The 14034-nt window shown below is 45.3% G+C and overlaps 2 protein-coding genes across 2 annotated transcripts in view; one reads left to right on the forward strand and one right to left on the reverse strand.

The window, feature by feature from the left end:
• Positions 1 to 727: 727 nt before the first annotated feature.
• Positions 728 to 5116, reverse strand: LOC118099200 (5-hydroxytryptamine receptor 1B). Its single transcript, XM_035143584.2, has one exon. The coding sequence runs from the start codon at positions 4710 to 4712 to the stop codon at positions 3546 to 3548; it is 1167 nt and encodes a 388-aa protein (XP_034999475.1). The 5' UTR covers positions 4713 to 5116; the 3' UTR covers positions 728 to 3545.
• Positions 5117 to 7837: 2721 nt separating this feature from the next.
• The window catches only part of mei4 (meiosis-specific, MEI4 homolog (S. cerevisiae)), a 30532-nt gene continuing 24335 nt past the window's right edge, over positions 7838 to 14034 (forward strand). The window contains exons 1-3 of the mRNA XM_035143425.2: positions 7838 to 7995; positions 8937 to 9182; positions 11290 to 11786. Coding sequence (XP_034999316.2) covers positions 7968 to 7995; positions 8937 to 9182; positions 11290 to 11786 — 771 coding nt within the window. The 5' untranslated portion in view covers positions 7838 to 7967. The remainder of the gene's footprint in view (positions 7996 to 8936; positions 9183 to 11289; positions 11787 to 14034) is intronic.

Raw genomic sequence — 14034 nt, forward strand, 5'->3', positions numbered from 1 at the left:
ACATCAGGCAAGAGAAACATTCACAGGAAGCAGAGAAACATTCACACGGGAAGCAGAAACATCCACACGGGAAGCAGAAACATTCACACAGGAAGCAGAAACATTCACACAGGAAGCAGAAACATTCACACAGGAAGCAGAAACATTCACACAGGAAGCAGAAACATTCACACAGGAAACAGAAACATTCACACAGGAAGCAGAAACATTCACACAGGAAGCAGAAACATTCACACAGGAAGCAGGAACATTCAGCGCTCACGTCCTCCTCGTACTTTTACAGCTGATTCATTTACAATTAGAACAATTTATCAATTAAAAATCAGCTGAAATGAACCTTTCACAGACGTATTGAAAACTTTGACTTTACAGAATAAACCATGTAAAAAAGATTGAATTTAGGTTTTATGTAAAGTTCTATATATTTGGCTGTTTTTGTGTTTTCCTTTTTATCGATAGTTATATTTAAACAGTAAAATATCAAACCTCGATCACATTTCTTAGTCATCTTGTATCAGTATCAGTTTTTTAAACTCTATGTCATTTGGGTACAAGTCGTTGTCACATGAAATCCGTCACGTCTGTAAAACCTTTTATCATCACCAACATCTACAGGTTTTCTGTCACAGTGTTTGAAAGCGTTTGAGTCTCTGAAGAACGAGAACATGTGGTCAAACTTTCATCACCTCGTGATGCCAGAGACCTTTTTATTGATCATTTTTTCAGGTTTCACAACAGCAGCAGTGCATTCTTGTGCTCGCGGGTGGGCGGGACTTCCTCCTCCAGAGCGGAGCGTTACAGTGCGTCGTCATGTGTGTGCAGAAGCGTTGTACAGCAGAAGCCAACCTGGATGAAATGCAACTTCCATTGGATTTACAGAGCCACCGGATGAGTTTCACACTGAGCTGATCAATACTGTACAGAGCGGCTGTTGGTCACAGAGCGGCGGTGGAGCGGGACGGCTGCAGAGCGTCCACGCTTCACCTCCAACACCCAACATGGCTGCAGGAATATAAATAAAGACGTGACATGGTGGGAGCCAGATGTCTGGCAGCCATCTTCTTTACACACTGCAGCAGAGTTTTTCTTTCTTTAATTCAGCAAAGAAATGTTTTCATTATTTTTACATTTCACATTATTGAAGTCACTTTCAGTTTTTTATGCTGAGAGTCAGATGGCACCGCTCTGTCTGGAGGTCACCGGTTTACACACAACCCATTTCTTTGATTTGTCGTCTCTCCAGGGAATATTAAAGAGCGAGCGGGGGGGCGGCCCTGGAACTAGAGTTCCTCGTTCCATCCTCAGCTCCTCGGACTCTTTTGATGAATTCAGGCAAAATGTCCCCGTAAAAGAAGAGAACCAAAAAGAAATCATCAGCTCGTCACTGAACACTGAATGATAAATGCTCTGTATATTTATATAGAGCTTTTCCAGTGCTATCGACCACTCTTCACAGTCGCATTCACCCATTCACACCCATTCACACCCATTCACACCCATTCACACCCTGTTCACACCCTGTTCACACAGCCGTCAGGGGCTTCAGTACCTAAGGACACTTCAGAATACAGACTGGAGGAGCCCGGGATCGAACCGCCAGTGGACGACCCTCTCTACCTCCTGACCCTCTCCACGGCCCCTGTCGCTGCATCTTCACTGTGTGAGAAATGAGAAGCGCTCTGAGTGGTCGATGAACGAGGAAAACGTAATATAAATACATTTCTCGTGTCCAGTAGGTGGCGCTATGCCTGAATATCGTCTTCAATTCGGGCGGATCTGACCTCGTTCACTCAAAATACACCAACAACACGACGCTCTGCCAGAAAAACTCAAATACATTTTTGATCTCGGGAGTATCGTGATGGTTAACACAGATTTCGAAGTTCTGATACATTTTTACAAAAATTACCATTAAATTCAAAATGGCTGACTTCCTGTTGGATTTAGGGGCGATTTTGTGCATTTCTACCAATTTCAATGCAAACGTGCTGCTTTGCCTAATGGTTTAGGGGCGTGGCCGTGTCATTTAGCCACGCCCCTAAACAAAACCTGATTCAGATGTAGATTTTCAACACGAATGAGGCTTGTGCCAAGTTTTAAGAGCTTTTGGAAACATTGAGCCTCAAAACTCTGATTTATTTAGAATAAAAATAATAATGCAAGATGCATTTCAATGGTCGCTGATTCAAAGTGATGCTGCTTTAAATCCCCTTTAATTTAACAAAGTGTGTAATCTGGGTGCAGATGTAGAACCTGAACTCCTCCTTTAGATTTAAAATCCCTGAAGATTCCCAGAAACAAGGAGTGTCGTGGACAGAAGCTTGTTTGAACCCAGAGCTCCGTCACCACAGCTTTGTTCTTCCACTTCTCTTATCTCAGCACTTTGACTCTTTAGCTCCGTCGCTGCAGCTCCAGCTTGACATTTCACATGTGATGGTCTGGTGGAAGGAGGACGTTCATCTGAATACTGTGACATTTGATCGAGTGTGGGAACCCTGTCTCCTCACATCTGATTGGTTCAGCCGGACGTGATCTGCTAAATCACAGCTAATATCAAGAATCAATCAATTGTCTTTAGCTCTTTCTTCCTTCACATCATTTATCATTATTTTGTCAGCAGCTGTTCCCCCGAGCGAGATCCAGACTCGTTCAGCCGATGAAGGTAAAAATCACACTAATGCAAACAGTACAGCTTCGTACATGTACACTCAGTTTGGAGCCTTGTTTGAACATCAGTCACAGCAAGAAGAGAAAAGAACACACACACACACACACACACACACACACACTCACACAAACACACACACACACACACACACACACACACACACACACACACACACACACACACACACACACTGGCCACAGGCATGAACCAAGACGTCATCTTTTTCTCCTCTCAAACTGAATCACTCTTTCCTCTGCGTCTGGGCCAGGCACGTCTGAGGAACTCAACTAAAACTTGTAGGCACCAGTATTTCCCCTTATTGAGTCAGGAAAATGAAACACAAATCGTATATTTTTTGCCCGTGGGGCTCGTTGGTAGCTTAGTTCTAAGCTGTTTGTGCTTAAAAGTCAACAGATGTTGACCGTCAAACTCATATGGCAAAGTGAGTCTGTAGGCCACAGTCCTACAGGAGGAGGAGGAGGAGGAGGAGGAGGAGGAGGAGGAGGAGGAGGAGGAGGAGGAGGAGGAGGCCCCTGAGTCTGGGGCTATGAGCTTTCTCCAAGTCAGTGACACCATGTCAGAGCTTCCACATCTTTATATCCACTGATGGTTTCTGTCTTTAAACTAATTCCACAAAGCGTTGAGCCTGGACGTTTCCTCCTCAGCTCAGCCGCCTGGTCATCAACAATCCAGATGTTGCTGATGTTGTCCTCAGTGAAAACCAGGTGATGCAGTAGGTTCTGACATTTTACACATGATTGGAGGAGGGTGTGTGTGTGTGTGTGTGTGTGTGTGTGTGTGTGTGTGTGTGTGTGTGTGTGTGTGTGTGTGTGTGTGTGTGTGTGTGTGTGTGTGCGTGATGGCTGCTGACGGCCCTTCACGCCCTGCAGCATCTGAACCGTATGAGTTTGTGGAACGCCTGCTTGAAGTCCTCGTTGGACATGGTGTAGATGATGGGGTTGATGAGGGAGTTGAGGTAACCCAGCCAGGTGAAGATGTCGAACAGCTCCGGGTGGAAGCAGGACTCGCACACAGGCACTAGCAGCGTGTAGATGAAGAAGGGCAGCCAGCAGATGATGTAGGCTCCGAGGATGATGCCCAGAGTCTTGGTGGCCTTCCTCTCCCTGGCGGCGGAGATGCGCTTCTTCTCCAGCAGCGCGTCGGACACAGTGACTTTGACTTGGCTCACGTTGGCGGACGAGGAGGTAGTGTCACAGGAGGAGGCGTCGTTGGTGCCGTAGTTGAGGGACGTGGTGGACGCCACCGAGCCGGGCGAGTTGGTGATCAGGTGCGCGGAGGTGAGCCTCTTCCCCGGCTTGTTGTGCGACTGCTTCAGGATGCGCTTGCGGGCTTCCACGTAGATCCTCCCGTACAGCGCGATGAGCAGCAGCGTGGGGATGTAGAAGGCGCCGAAGGTGGAGTAGATGGTGTAGAAGATGTGGTCCGTGTTCACGTTGCAGCTCGTCACCTCCTCCGCCTTCACCTGGCGCCAGAAGAAGGGCGGCAGGGAGATGGAGATGGCGATGACCCAGGCGGTGGCGATCATCCCGGCTGCGCGCCCCGGCGTGCGCTTCTTGGAGTACTCCACCGCGTCCGTGATGGCCCAGTAGCGGTCCAGCGCAATTACGCACAGGTGGAGGATGGAGGCGGTGCAGCACGTTATGTCCGAGGAGAGCCAGATGTCGCACATCACCTGCCCCAGGGTCCAGGTCTGGCTCACCGTGTACAGCGCGCTGATGGGCATCACCAGGATGGACACCAGCAGGTCCGTGAGCGCCAGGGAGGCGATGAGAAAGTTCGCCGGGGTGTGCAGTTTCCGGGACTGGTAAATGGTGGCGATGACGAACGCGTTGGAAAGCGTCGTGGCGAAAGTGATGAGCGCTAAGGTGACCGCCACACCCGCCTGGAACGCCAGGTTCGAGTCCCTGTCCTCCGCCCTGGCCGTGAGATTCCCCTGGGTGTCGTTGGTGGAGATGTTGAGCAGCTCTCTGAGCGGAGCGGCACCCTCCATCCCTCCGGCTCTGCGCTCACACCCGTCCGTCATGGAGCTGGGAGGACACGGCTCTGAAACCCGTCATCACGCATCCGTCCACCGCTTGTGCTCCGCGACCACCCTCCATCCCCCGACGCTCAGACCACAGGTGTTTCCCTACTGACGCCTTTCAGCCTCCTCTTCTTCATCTTCCTCACTCATCCACCCGCAGCATCTTCCTCACTCATCAACTTAAACATCCAGGAGAGGAAGAGGAGCTGATGAAGCGCAGAGCAGCTTCTCCATCATCATCATCATCTTCATCATCATCATCCACAGTCCGCGAGACGGAGAGTCCGAGTCCCCTCAAAATGAAACCATCACAATAATGTATATTAATAATAGTTCATTATTATTATGATAAAATGTTTCAGCAGGTTTTCAATCCTCAGTCTCTCCACACAAGTTCAGAGCTGCTGAAGTCTGAGTCCAGCTTTTATACTGCTCTCTCCCTCTGCCCCCTCTTCCTCTCTCTCTCTCTCTCTCTCTCTCTCTGCCCCCTCTCTCTCTCTCCCCTTGCCCCCCTCTCTCTCTGCCCCCCTCTCTCTCTCCCTCTGCCCCCTCTCTCTCTCTCTCTCTATTCCTCTCTCTCTGTCTCTCTCTCTCTCTATTCCTCTCTCTCTGTCTCTCTCTCTCTCTCTTCCTCTCTCTCTCTCTCTCTCTCTCTCTCTCTCTCTCTCTCTCTCTCTCTCTCTCTCTCTTTCTCTCTCTCTCTTCTCTCTCTCTCTCTCTCTCTCTCTTCTCTCTCTCTCTCTCTCTCTCTGTCTCTCTCTCTCTCTCTCTCTCTCTCTCTTCCTCTCTCTCTCTCTCTCTCTCTCTCTCTCTCTCTCTCTCTCTCTCTCTCTGTCTCTCTCTCTTTCTCTCTGTCTCTCTCTCTTGTCTCTCTCTCTCTCTCTCTCTCTCTCTCTCTCTCTCTCTGTCTCTCTCTCTCTCTCTTTCTCTCTCTCTCTCTCTGTCTCTCTCTCTCTCTCTCTCTCTCTCTCTCTCTCTCTCTGTCTCTCTCTCTCTCTCTTCTCTCTCTCTCTCTCTCTCTCTCTCTCTCTCTCTCTCTCTCTCTCTCTCTGTCTCTCTCTCTCTCTCTCTCTCTCTCTCTCTCTCTCTCTCTCTCTCTCTCTGTCCCTCTCTCTCTGTCTCTCTCTTGTCTCTCTCTCTCTCTCTCTTCTCTCTCTCTCTCTCCTCTGCCCCCTCTCTCTCTCTCCCTCTCTCCCTCTGCCCCCTCTCTCTCTCTCTCTCTCTCTCTCTCTCTCTCTGTTCCTCCATCCTCACTCCTTCCTCCACACTGAAGGAACTCTTCCTTTTTATTATTTTATCAGTACAATATTTATAATTATATAATTTATTAGACAAACTGATCTATCTAACTGTTTTATAATTTATTCATTTTGCTTGTAGAACCGAATCCTTTAGTGTAAATGAGCTCTTCGCTGCTCTCTGGTGGACGAACGGTAATTCATTATTATTGTTATTGTGTTATTTTAGTAAACAAACAAAGGAAGTATTTTGTGTAAATTCACATGTTTTTAGTCTCTAGTTATAAAGTTATAAATTGTATCTGTAATAAACGGATCGAGACATCAGGGTCCGCGTCATTTTATAGCTAAGTGTAAACCCGAAGTTGTCACTGCTCTCTGGTGGACAAACTGTGTAATTGTTTATTATTGATCTTTATTATTTAGTCTGTACCTGTTTCTATTCTTCAGCACAAAATATTGTCTTGAATCTGATTCAAATCTTTCTCTTGTGTTTCTTGTGTCTCGATGCGTCTGTGTTATAATAAACTTTCCTCTTCTCGCCGTTCGATTGCTTCTTAACCTGAGATCCTCCGGCGAATCTCTCCCAGGGTCCAGCCTCGCCTTCACATCAATGAAGCCCGAGTCAGAACTGTTGCCTTTCAGGACCTCGGCCAGAGAAGATTCAGGGTCAAGAGGTCACTGCTGTGAGCCGGAGCGAGACAATGACTGAGCTGTGTAGGTCAACAGGCTCTGATAACCACTTCTGGAACAAACTGGGGGTCGATGGAGGACGGATGAAGCAGCAGTGATGATGTTTTTGTGTTTTTTTCACTGAGGACGAAGGTTTTCTGCACAACTTAGATTTTACTTGTAGATTTATTTTCCTTCCAGCAAACCAAGTTTATCCTCCTGTTCCACAAAAGTGAGGTTTTATTCATAAATCATTCATCAGGCTGTATTTCGCCCTCGCCGTGTCCTCGCTGCACGTTACGTCCACATAGCTCCAGTGGATGTTGTATTGATCCTATTGGTCGAGCAGAGAGCTGAGTCACAAAGCAAAGCTCCTCGCTCTCTGCTGACCTTCACCTGCTCCGTCCCGACCGACTGAAAACGAGGATCCCTGGGAAGGAGGCCGGCCTCGGTCCGTGTGAGAGGCTCCGGCAGGAACTCTGCTTCCAGCTGCTCTTGTTCTTTCAGCCGACAAATATGCACCAAACAGAAAGTGAGGAGTTACTGGAAGGTTGAAGACAGATGAAGAACCCTGAAACTAAAACCAGCCTCTGTGTGTTTATATTAACATTTGTACATGGATGTTTCAGTAAGAAAAGACTGTTTAGAAAGTGTTAAACTCTTCTTTTCCTGTAGTGTGTGTATATGTACATATGTATGTTTTAGAATATATGGAATAAAGTATATATTTAAAAAGATGAAGACTATTATGAGTGTGATTAATACAAATTAGGCTACACATTTATTTCATTTAGGCTGAATTTGATGTGTATTTATCTTTTAAAAGTGCTATTTCTGCCAATATTCTTTTAACATAATTAAAATAGTTTTATTGTGATGCAAAGCTTTTTGTCTTGTCCTACTGTATTTAATATTTTGTCAATAAAATAGAGAATGATATATACCCATAAGACATAAATATATGAATCAATATTTGCTCGTCTATGAACTAATGAAAATAGAACTTTCCAGAAAACATTCGAATCTTTAATCTGTTGTTTGATTTTTATTCTATTTATTTTGAATAATAAAATGAAAACTGAGATCACACAGGTGATTATTTGGTAGAAATAATTATAGAATCATAATTTAGCAACAACAACAATAATATGAATGAACATGTTTACCTCGTTATAAACACATGGTGACGGGGCGGGCTGGTGTCATGGCGGACTGTTCCGGGTCACACAACCTGCCGGGTCAAAGGTTCCGGGGTCACACCTGAGTCCAGCTGGAGCTCATGTAGCATGAGTTAGCTTGGAGCTAACGTGTGAGTGGAGGTTAGCAGGAGGACACAGGCCGGGGGATGACGAGTGGAGACGGTTGTTTAAAAGGTAAAAGACAAAGTTCACAGTTCACATCACGTTAATATGAACTTTTATTTCTACTTCTGTCGCAACGTTGTTTAGCTAGCTGTGCCTAGTTAGCCGCTAGCTGTGCTAAGCTAGCCGCTAGCTGTGCTAATGTGACGTCAGACTGGCAGATTATACTCATTAATTGTATTAATTAATAATCAAACACAACAGATTGATTTGTGTTAACTTCTACAATTTAACAACATGAAATTCATCTGATTTGACTGATTAACAAATGTAGCTTAAAGAAGTCGCTCAGTACATTTTCATGTTTTCTTCCGGTGATTCATGAACCAAACTTTAAACTAAATTAAATAAATTACTAACAGATGAATTCATGAATAACCTGAAGTCAAAGCAACATGTAATGTTTGGTTTAATGTGTTTGTTACAGGGACCTGAATCAGTGTTTACAGACAAATGGATAAGTGAGAAACAGATTCATATTAATAATGATAATAACTTTGTTACAGGCTTTAAAGTTGTTATGAGAGTGAACTTTATATACAAGTACAGTTGTTCTGGTAAGAAAAGGACCTGGATCTGCCACAGGCTGATAACAATTAGAAAGTATTATATTTAAATCTTACACAAACTCCAAACGCAGTTTTCTCTTGATTAAATTATTGTTTTGTCTCTTAACTGTCACAGCCCAGCTTGTGTCTTCAGAAAGTTTTCAGTCAAAAAGTCCCAAATTTATTTAGAATTTTAAACAGGGCAAAGAAAAACTGCATAAAATCCTAAAAGTTCAAACTAGAGATGGATGGCAAAGCCTGATGTGGGGGCTTGAGGTCGAGGTTAAATGAGGTCGTGACCGAACCTCACGTTGCTGCAGTGAACCTGAACGTTCCCCACTTGAAATCATTACCCGTCACAATTTCTCTATTGATCGCCTTCTTCAATATCTGTCCTGTTGACAGGAGTGAGTCCAGTGTGGCAGTTTGGCACGAAAGCCCAAGTGGCTGTGGCGGTGGCAATAATAAAGAGCAAGCCTGCGGGTATGAGCGGCCGCGAGCACGCCAAGGCGCTGGGCTGCAGGCTGAGGAGCCAGGACGAAAGCTGGAGGGGGAAAGCCCAGGAGCTGCAGCAGGAGGTGCTGAGGCTGCGACAGGAGCTGCTGATCACCAAGGTGACGGCAGTAACACGGAACGCCACGGAGACGGCAGGTAGGCGCTTCTGCATGTGCACAGCTGGTCACTGGAAACAAGAATATCAGACATGTACGATGAAAACACTGCGTCTGAGAGACCTGAGATAAATGTGGCATTTATTTTCTGGTTCGTGTTTTCCTAACCTTGGAAAGTCGAGGTTTCAGATGAATCCACTCAGTGGCCTGAAGACACAGGAGGAGCCAGTGAGAAGTGAACTCATGTCAAAACTTTACCTTTATAAAGACAGAAGCTGCTCTCAGACGTGAGCTGGACATTTTCTGTAAAGTTTGTGTTTCACATGTGAAGCAGCAGCAGCAGGAGGAGATTGTCCGGGTCAGACTCGTTCACAACAACAGGAGCATGTGGGGGAAAGTTCCAGCAAATGTCCGGAGCAACTGGCTCAGACATGTGTTCTCTAGAGGTCAGTTGAGGTCAGAAAGCAGCTACACAGACTCTTTGCTGAAGCCTTCAGTGAGAGGAGAAGACATCTCAAGGACAGACTGACACGAGTCCTCAGGGGAGAGTCTGTCCTGGACGCTGCTAATGATCACGCACATAATGCTCATGAATGTTGATTTGTCAGGTTTAAAGCTGAATGTGCTCCTCGCTCCTCTGACAAGGATGAAGCCTCTGTTTCTTCTCACCAGACTGATGAGGACTCGTGTAAAGTGTTTCCAGTGGTTATTAAAACGTCTCAGTCATAAATATGTTAAAATATATACAATAGGTCTTTTGATATGTTATTTTTTGATGTTAGCATCCATTTAACTCTACTCTGCTATAAAATAAGTTTATTTGGGTCTTTAAGAGAAATGTTTCGGCAGCTTGAGGGAGCAAAGCAGATGACTGTGATGTCCTGGCGATACAACAGTTAATAAAGTCATTGATAGCTTTCAGCTTCCATCAGTACGACCTTGAAAATGTTGTTTAACTTGAGTTCTGTTTGTATTAAAATGTCCTATAAAGACGTGAATGCAACTTGGCGAACTCTGCAGAAACCCAGTTTACTTTCACGACTGATTCAATCTCTGTTATCGTTCATTACGCTCTCAGTAGAGGATGAGTCATTTTGAATCCACACTCCGTATAATAACACTCACACTGGTGTAAATATTGTTTTCTTTATGTCGGCAGTTGTTCCGAGGAAAGCACTTGTCCTTCTAAATCTAAAAGCTCAAGGCTGACGGGAGACGATTCAGCTCAACCTGTGAAAATGATAATCAAGGTCCAACCGCTCTCAGATTTATGTGGTGAAACACCAGTAATATTACTGATGTGAAGCCACAAAGTTAAAATACAACGAAGAAAATGTTCTTCTTTTAAAAGTACATCTTTAACTTCAGGCAGGGATTTCTGGGAAACAGCAGCACAGTTCTTCTCTTCCTCTGCAGCGACAGACAAAATGTCTGAGTATAACTTTTAGATGAAGAAGTTTTGGTCCTAACTTTTGGATGTTTGTGGTTTTGTGTGAAAAGAAAAGTGTATTTGAGTTTAAAACCCTGAGACGCACGTCTGTAAGTTCCCAGGTTAAAAGCAGCTCCTCTCTGATCACAGGGAGGATTCTGAAAATGACTGTAATTATGTGCTTTAATAGTTCTGATATAATTGACTTTTAATTTATATGATTCTAATTGTGTCTCTTCTGTTAAAGGTATTGACTGTATTTTCAGTCTTCCTGTCATTTCTTAATGAACTTTGTCTTCTCATAGATTAAACATGGACAGAGACTGGAAGCCAATGCACAAGTGACAAAATGGCCCTAATACTCGTTATATGCTGCCTGTGCATTGTCAGTACAATGTTTAATCTTTATAGTTTGTATCATCTTACAATAAGTGAAATAAAAAAACATAATTAATATAGAGATGGATGAAACCTTGGATCAGACACAGATTCAACACTTGTATCATCTGTGCCCAGGAAGATCCAGTCAATCAAAATAAAGGTGGATGTACACGAAATAAAAATAGCTATATGGATTTTTAATTGTGCTTTAATTAGTCACAGTAGTTAACTTTGCATTGTTTTCGTTGCAGTGGCTGTTGAGCAGCGTTTTCCTCTGTTCTGCTGAATCCAGAAGTGAAAGTGTGTAATAATCATCAAGTTGTTTGGACTCCTCCAGGTCCTGATGCTGCAGAGGAAGACACTTCACAGGATCTGTTTGGTCCTTCACAGCCGCAGCCTGACTGTGACTCAGAGACTCCTGAACTCTTTCAGGAAGACCTCCAGCCCGCCGCTCCCCCCCCCGAGCCGCCAACTGCCTCCAGTCACCATGAAAGAGCCATGCACCCCCACGTGCACTTCCTCCAGTCGCTGTGCGCCCTGCACCGAGTAGCAGGAGACCAAAGAGGCCTGGAGGCTCTGTGGTTCAGCCCTGATGGAGGTGCAGGAACAGTGTTGGCGGACTCTGTGTGCCAGCTCCTGCACTTGGTGGTGGTGGCGTGCGGGGATCCCCCTGCGCTGGGTCCGTGCGACCTGGTCCTGCGGGCCTGCCAGGTGGCGGCCCGGGCCATGGACCTCTTCTGCTCCCAGCGGCTGCCGTCTGCAGAGTTCATGAGACGTGTGGAAGGTTCGCTGAGGGAGATGATGGCGATGCTGCTGCACAATCAGCCCTGCAGGGTGAGTAGCAGGATCCATAAAGATGGGATGTTTGCATGCGCACAATAATTCCTAATTAATTAGACCACGGTGGCCGCACACAATGAACTGGGAAATTAACCACAGTTAAAGTGGTCAAATGAAAGTGTCAATGGGATAATGAAGTAACCTAGAACACGTGCACTTCATTAAACACAAGTGTAGATTATGAAATTAGTTGTAATAACCCTGACTCAGTTGTTGAAATGTGTGTCTGCAGTTCCCATGACAAGAGGATGAAGTGTTATATGATTTTATATTTTATTATCAGTGATGGCAAAGAAAGTTTGTTTTTGTTTGACATATATGACATAATTTCCATTTTTCTCAATACAATAAGTTGTGATTATGAGACTTGTATGATTCATGTCCTCTGCCCAGTAGCCGTACAGTTCAGTGCACATGCAACAGCAGCAGCTCTTTAACACTGTGAGACTTTTGGACATTTTGTTATTTCCCAGAGAATAATTCATGGATCTTGGTACAAAGAAACGCGACAGATTTCGAGGATTGATTTGATTGAATGAAAGTGTCTGTTGGGCCTCGGCGGAGGAATGAGCTCTACTGGGCGATGCTCTGGTTGAGAGATGCTCTATGAGAGTGCCGGTGAGAGATGCTCTACTGAGCGATGCTCTGGTTGAGAGATGCTCTACTGGGCGATGCTCTGGTTGAGAGATGCTCTACTGGCGATGCTCTGGTTGAGAGATGCTCTACTGGGCGATGCTCTGGTTGAGAGATGCTCTGAGCGATGCTCTGGTTGAGAGATGCTCTACTGGGCGATGCTCTGGTTGAGAGATGCTCTACTGGCGATGCTCTGGTTGAGAGATGCTCTACTGGGCGATGCTCTGGTTGAGAGATGCTCTACTGGGCGATGCTCTGGTTGAGAGATGCTCTACTGGGCGATGCTCTGGTTGAGACAGAACCAGCAGCTTTCAGCCTCTAATGGATCATCGGAATCCTTCCTAACCCTCCAAATGACTCTGGCAATGTTTTTATTACGATAAAGTAAAGTATCCTCGATTATTGGCTTTAACCTTCACTAAAGCTCCATAAATCGTAGTGTTTCCTCCGCAGTCATCATGAAGTCCCCCCCGGCCCCACACATGTTACTGTCATGACGGCGTCTGGCAGCTGGGAAATGGAGATGAAAGTGAGTCTGAGCTGAAGAGGATGAACTTCTCCCATCTGGCACTCGCTCGACAGCCGGAGGATGGCTTACCCAGCTAAGATGGCTGCAGGAAAAACATTCCCTTCCTGTTTCTGTCGACTAATGGTGAAGCAATTGGTGTTTTTCTACAGCAGCGGTGCCGAGGATGTCGACCGCTTGTCAGAGAAACGGATGATCGCAGTGAGGAGGCTGTAATTTAAATGTAATGACGTCTTCGATTAGAACCACACTACATTTGTCTCTGAGAAAGTTTAATGCCCACAGAGGCAAGTTGTCTCAGAGCCTGAGGACAGGTTACTTAAGAGCCAGACAGCCAATCACCGGAATGTGGATTGAATTAGAAACACAGGGACCCATTAGCAGACTGAGCTTCACACTGAGGATAGTCTGTTTCATCGGGATTTAAAGGAGGCATGTTGTATCCATAGATTCAGAAGTGAAGAATGAAACATGTGAATTGTTCTTTCTGAGATTCACCCGATGAGAAACAGTGTTAATGTGTAGTCTTTAGAAAACCCACACTAACAGTCTAACACTCAATTAAACTAGAGTTTACTTTAATGTAAGAATAAGAAAAATGGCAAGTCTCATAATGTTTGCTTGAAAACTGATCATGAATCGACTCTATGTTTGACTTGGTGCTAAAAATTAATATGAAATGAAAAAGCATTTGTTCACCTCATGTCAGACAGGTTATAAACAATATATGTTTTAGGACTTTTTTGGCATTTAGCCTTTTTATTGATAGGACAGAGTTTCTAGTGGGAGAAGGGGAGACGAGCAGAAACCAGACTCAAGCCCACAACAATATATTGACCTAGTTGTTTTTTTCACACCCAGTGAAACAGACATCGCGTTCCTCATCTTTACGGGTGATCAGATCCAGAGCGGTCGCTAGATGCTCCAGAGCGGCCGCTGGACACTCTGCCAAATGGGAAATGCTCCAACGCAGTGAAAGTGAATTCAGGACGTGGCGACAGGAGACATGGGACCAGACTGGTTTGTCGTTCCTGGCTGTTCCATGTTTCCTCCTCCTCCGGTCACAGCGACATACCAGTGTGA

This window comes from Hippoglossus stenolepis, chromosome 20 (assembly GCF_022539355.2).
Source record: "Hippoglossus stenolepis isolate QCI-W04-F060 chromosome 20, HSTE1.2, whole genome shotgun sequence".
In the NCBI taxonomy this organism is placed as follows: Eukaryota; Metazoa; Chordata; class Actinopteri; order Pleuronectiformes; family Pleuronectidae; genus Hippoglossus; species Hippoglossus stenolepis.

Excerpts from the sequence above, each read along its gene's own strand:
- LOC118099200 (XM_035143584.2), bottom strand. The coding sequence starts at position 4,712 with ATGACGGACGGGTGTGAGCGCAGAGCCGGAGGGATGGAGGGTGCCGCT.